At 32.0% G+C, this 6,459-nt stretch overlaps 1 protein-coding gene and 1 long non-coding RNA gene across 2 annotated transcripts; both read left to right on the top strand.

Annotated features, from left to right (window-relative positions):
* Window positions 1–620: 620 nt before the first annotated feature.
* On the top strand, window positions 621–5,461 carry LOC146937035 (uncharacterized). The gene is made up of 2 exons (XR_015033232.1): window positions 621–763; window positions 5,244–5,461. It is a non-coding gene; the product is annotated as an uncharacterized LOC146937035 (long non-coding RNA).
* Window positions 3,371–4,660, top strand: LOC146937036 (F-box/kelch-repeat protein At3g23880-like). The gene has a single exon (XM_085757761.1). The coding sequence runs from the start codon at window positions 3,462–3,464 to the stop codon at window positions 4,590–4,592; it is 1,131 nt and encodes a 376-aa protein (XP_085613887.1). The 5' UTR covers window positions 3,371–3,461; the 3' UTR covers window positions 4,593–4,660.
* Window positions 5,462–6,459: the final 998 nt, after the last annotated feature.

Genomic DNA, 6,459 nt, shown 5'->3' with positions numbered 1-6,459 from the left:
TCGACGATCCACATCAAGGCTCTATTACATAACCTATGCATATCTAGCATCATATCATAATCATACATAGTCATATTCGTTCATTCATTAGGTTAGCGTAGAACAAACAATCACTATCTGAGTTCATTTTACGGTGTGTCCCGGGGTGGAGTAATCCCGAGCACAATCCCATACATAACCGATTAAACCTATCTAAGGTACATCGGACTCCCTCAGTATCATGCGGGCCCCCCTTGCGGAGCTTATCCCGTTCCCACGACACCTATATCTTGCTTACTCAGTGACATGTGGGGCCCCCTTGCGGAGCTTATCTTGTTCCCCTTGCGTAGCACCTGTAGTAGTGGTCCTGCTTCCAGTCGTGACTTGTCTCGTTTCGTGGAAGGTCATTAGTTTTATCAAAACCACTTAACCACTTAATCTATGTCCCGTGATTAAGATTCTTACAAAGAAAATACAATGTCCTTAGAATTAAGGGATGCTTGAAAACCGGCAACGCTAGCGTGGCAGTATGTTTTGCACAAAACAACAAATGGTTTTTTCTCTCTATAGGAGTAGTAGATTTTGAATATCATTGGTTTGTTTTTGTCACACTATAAATAAAGAAACACCACCAACAACAAGGACACACAATTTGTTTGATCAACGATACAATACAATACAGTACCGTACTTTCTAAACAATTCTCAATTGTTTCTTGCAATCTTCATTTGTTGATTTCCTTAAGTCATGTCGAGTACAGCTGGTGAAGTCATCAAATGCAAAGGTATGAGCACTGGATTTATTGGATCAAATTTTAATTTGTATTTAGAAAATTTATCGTTCCGTCTCAGATTAAGTGTGCCATTTGAGTTCATTCAATAAATGATGTACAATTTTTTACATTTATTGAATGAATCTAAAAGGTGAAAAGTTTATTACATTTGAGACCAGATGGAGTATAATTTTTGGTAAAGAAAAATAAAAAACAGAATGATGAAATTCATGATTTGGTTAGTTGGGAATCAAAATTGAATCAAGGTGTTGTAAGTGTGTGTGTGTGTGTGTGTGTGTGTGTGTAAACATCAGTAGAACTGTTTAAGAACTTTGAAAAGTTGTCTTCAAAAATAAAAAAATAAAAAGATGAAAACATGTTATATCAAAAAGTAGCATTAGAAAGTAATATATATGTGTGTGTGTGTGTGTGTGTGTGTGTGTGTGTGTCTATATATATATATATATATATATATATATATATATATATATATATATATATATATCAAAGTATATCTAAGGGAAATAATAGGATTGGTGTTTGGCAAACCTGAATAAGGAAAAAGGTTAGATAAAAAGAAGGTTTGGGATTTCCGTTTGTGCTCAAAATATGTGAATATGTGATTAACCAAAATTCGTTTATTTATAGTTAGCATTTGCATTAGAATATGCTCCTAAAACATAACATAAAAACTAATTGAAGCATTTTTTTTCCTCAAAAAGAAAAACTAATTGAATAATACAGTGCTAAAAGATTACATAGTAAATAATTGAAGTTTCTTTTCCTAGAAAAACAAAAAAACAAACCAATTGGAGCCTTTTTACTCATAAAATAAAATCATATATGTAAACTTTGTTGAAAGTGTTATACTGAATGGATAAGATCAAAACTTTGTTGAAATATTTATGTAAAATAAAATATTAGTTTTAAAAAATAGAAAAATAATAAAATATTGAGAATGAATATGGAAGTGACACATGACATAAAAAACCTTACTTTATATATATACTATTGATTTACAACATGTAACTGTACTAGACCATGTACATAAGCTTACTTGTGATATTTGATGATGGCTTTGATCGAGACAAAATTTTAATGAGACTATTGATACATCTCTTTCTACATGCCTTAAATCGAGCTCAAACTAAAGATTTCTACCTTCTAATTAACCATAGTTTGAGTGTTAAACCCAGCTTCAAAATACTTTTATATCATTCCCTTTATTACCTTATGTTTTTTTTTGTTCCTTTCGTATCTTCACAAAAAATGAAGAAATGCATGCAAAACTTTAGGTTGATTCTTTCCGAAATTGGTTACGGCAATTTGTTCTTTAAAATCTTATTTTTATTTATTTTTTAATCAAACCTCAGCCGAAATCGTATTTTGCCATAAATATTGCAATGTTAAAATTGAGATGGGAATTATTGCCGTCTTTACTTATAGATTCCTGAGACTTGTTTCGAAGACTAAGTGGGTTAATTACTTACCTTGCTTTGTACCCAAAAAAATAACGTATCATGCTTTTCTCTATCCCTCACCAATATCATTCCATTATTTTTTGCTTGGCACAAAAGAGCAATAACTTTAAATAATATATGCATATTTTTAGATTACAAGTGATTGTTCTGTCACTACGTTGCCATTCTCACCGTTGGATCCACCATTTAAGGGTTTGGATTATTACTGAAAAAATAATTTTCGGAAAGGTAAATATGTGTTTTCCGGGAAAAATTCAGAAATGTTTTATAGTTTGAATATCAGGTGGGGTAAACTCAAGTTGAATTGGGAAAATTAATGTGTAAAATGTTAAATAGCAATAGGGATGAAATTGGAATTTTTGTAAATTTGTAGGGGTGAAAGTACATGTGTTGGGGTATAGGGTAAAATTTCCTTCACCATTCCATATAGAGCTTTCTTCCGAGTTTAATTAAATTTTACTGGTTAACGCGGGATTAAAAGCCCGTTTGTTTTAGGTGTTTTTAAAATAGATTTTTATAGTGTAATAATTTTTTACTACAATTTTTTTAACAAAGAAATTTTTAAGAAAAGTTTCAAATGAAAAATCTGTTTGAATTGTTTATCTTAAAATACAATTCTAAGTATTTCATCGTTTTGTTATAATTTTTTTTTTGGATACTAAAATTTTGAAAAAAAATCTCTAAAAAAAGGTATTTTAAATAGATTTTCATAAAAATCATTTTTGAAAGATGTCACTTTGAAAAAATATATGATTTTTACTATGTAAAATCTCTAACAATGAATATTTAAGCTAGTGAATGTCAAAATCTCATTTTTAACTTATTTTAAATGAGTTTAAAATAGTTTCTACTATTTTTGAGTAAATTTCTAAAATATTCATTTTTAGAAATACAAAGAAAAATCAAGTTTCTTCTTTTAAATCTAAAACAAATGGGCCCTAAGTGGAGTGGATACTGAGTTTTTTCTTAAAAAAAAGGTGGATTTTGAGTTTTAAAAAAAATAAAAATAAAACCTAAAAATTAGATTAATATTTTTATTTAGGTTTATTTAATAATAATCGCCCACTCTACTCTCTTTCTTTCTTTCTACAAAACAAAACATGTTTTGATTCCAACCCAAACCCTCAAAACCCATTCCCTTTGCTTCTACCTTCAATCCATCCATCGAAACCAATTAGTTTTCCACTTCGTCGCTAACAAAGAGATTTCTACTTGCTGCTCGAGCTGCCATGGTTAAGAAACCCCAATTGATTACCACCACTGTAACCCTAACATCGCTGCCGTCGCTTCCCTTCGATTTGGTGCCAGAAATTCTTTGTAGGCTTCCCGTGAAATCACTCTTGCAATTCCGATGCGTATGCAAATCCTGGAAATCGTTAATCTTGGATCCCAAATTCGCCAAGAAGCACCTTCACATGTCAAAGGCTTCCATGGACCGCCAGCATATCATCCTTTACACTAATCTCACATACAACTCACCAAATCTATTTCCCTGGAATTTCCAAATCTCCTCTCTTTTCAGGGCAGCATTGTCAACCTCTAGCAGCGGAGTCACACAGACCCAACTCAGTTTCCCTGACAATGTATTATATCCTATTTTGAGAGTTTGCTCTTGTGACGGCGTCATCTGTTTCACCACTAATAATCGATTACTTTTGTGGAACCCTGCCATTAGAAAATTCAAAATGTTTCCTCCTTTGAATCATTCAGTAAGAGGAGAAAGAAATCCCCGTTCCTTGTATAGCATTGGATATGATCATTTCACTCATACTTATAAGATTGTTGCTGTTTCTTTCTTTAACGACGACACTAATCAAGTTCGTCTTTATACTTTGGGTACTGATTCTTGGAGGAGGATCGGGGACTTACCATACTCTTGCTGCATTAGTAAACCGGGAGTATTTGCAAATGGTACCATTAATTGGTTGGGAAAAGATGCTAGGAGTAGTATTGTTATTTCTCTTGATTTTGAAAAGGAATCATATCAAAAGCTTTCGTGCCCTAATGTTGAGACAATTTTTTGGACTTTGAGGGTGTTGAAGGATTGCTTGTGCATATTAGCACATACTGATATGTTTGTGGATGTTTGGATTATGAATGAATGTGGGAATAACCAGCCGTGGACCAAATTGTACCGTGTTCCTTACATGGTAGATCGGGGACACCGTCCCTATTGCTGGCCTATATATATTACGGAAGATGACCAAGTGCTAATGTATTTTCATGATCATTCGATGCACACTAACCTGGTTGTCTATGATTCCAAAATTGGTACTTATAATATGCCCGAGCTTCAAAACATTGTTTATTGGATGGATTTAGAAGTCTACGTTGAGAGTTTGATATCACCTTGTTCTTGACGTTATTCAACTGCAACATACCGGTTAACTTTTATTAATTAATGCTATTTATTTTACGCTTGGCAAAATACTATGTTATTTTCACTTTTTTGTTTGTTACTATCTTGGATTTATTTTTTAAGTTCAGAGTTACGGTTTGGTTATTATAATCTTGCTTATAGCTACACTAGATTCTTAACGGTAGCTTCAAATTTTGAACAATGCATTATGAATCAAACCAAATATGTTATTTAATATTAGATGTAGGTGTTTTGGTATCAAATCATCAAGTGATTATCCTTGGTAAGTTGGTATCAAGATCATCAAGGGAAATAGGAAAGAAATTGGTATCCTGTCCTGATTATTTATTGATTCTACATACAGTCTATGATTATTTGTTGATGACCTATACTTTTTGTCTTAATGTATATTAGTGGAACTGTTACATCTCAGAAATTGATCTGAGCAGGCCAGAAAGTTTCAGTGTATCTTATACCAATGTGTCTTTGAATTCCAATTAATATGGTATTTTCCAGTTCACATCATTTGATTTGTTTGCTGTATTGTTAACATGTGTTGTCAAATTCATACATTATGGTCCAACAGTAACTGAAAATGGAATTTGGCTACAGTAATGTGTATTTACTAACTTTTTTAAACTGAATATTGCAGTTAGGATTTTATACGGAGTAGGCTAAGGAAGCAATCTATTATGATGAAGTCTGTCATACACGGTAGAAAAGGATTGGGAGCATTAACTCTCGTAGTTTCTTTGTTGCTGCCATGGAACTAGTTCAATTCTGAATTTATTGCAATTTACTTTGACTATTTAGTACTATTATATATATTGAAAAATTTCTCATTGTTGGGGTAAAAAATTTTTTGTTTTATTTGGTTGATGGTTATTAGATTGGCTGTTTGTTTACATTAAGCACACGCTTGTTTATGTCTCACCGCATTAACATGTGTTATGTCAAGTGTTAGTTAAAGGCCCCAACATTATTAGATTGGGTTCTGTTTGTTTTCGATTCTCCATGTTCCCAACTTGATTTAAGTAGAAGCTGGAAATCTTTCTTCCGACAGATAATGTATTGCAACACACTTTTGCATTACTTTCATTCAAAAATCTGAAAATGCTACTAAATGTATGAAGTCTTTTTATTTCTATCTTCTCTTTATTATATTCCTAATCAATAAGAAATTCCATCACTAACATCTTAGATTTTACCAATGAAAAAATAAGTCATGAACAATTTAGTTGTAAATTTTTAAACATATCAGATAACAGAAACTTAATTCATAAATTAAGCCACCCACAAACCACATGTAAACAGAAGTTTCACAGATTTATTGGCGAAAAGCAACAAGGGATAAAAACAAATGGATTGCTTCTAGCTTGTTTACATCACATCATGATTCTCACCGGTGTTTTTCTAATTCAAATACTTGCCTTCTTAAAGATAAAATCATTAACGGTGCTCTGACTGACATTCTTATCATGATTCTTTATTTATTACAAAAAGGCCTCTTGCTATTTCTTTGTTGTTCATTCAAATTATCAACAACGTTGACTTCAGAATTAAAAATTTTGTCACACAATTTTGAACACTAATATTTTTACTCCTTTGCAAAATGTTTTCGGTTTGTTGCTATCAGAAAGATAAGCAAGAACCGACATATTTTTTGTAGTTGATACTTGAAAAGGAAATAAATTTCCATGGAAAAATTGTCGACCAATTTGCCTCTGATGTTGTTAAAGTTCCAGTTTTATAAATTGATCACTGCAAATCCGACCGGAAGATCACATTGTTTCATATGCAGATATTTGCCTAACAAATGTTTTATCAATCTCTGATTTCTTCATTGCAATGCAAGGCTTAGTGCAAAT

Source organism: Medicago sativa, chromosome 3, assembly GCF_051527215.1.
Source record: "Medicago sativa cultivar Bolivia chromosome 3, Bolivia_mono, whole genome shotgun sequence".
NCBI lineage: Eukaryota > Viridiplantae > Streptophyta > Magnoliopsida > Fabales > Fabaceae > Medicago > Medicago sativa.
The sequence above is the reverse complement of the archived record's forward strand: the minus strand, read 5'-3'. Positions and strand labels throughout refer to the sequence as shown.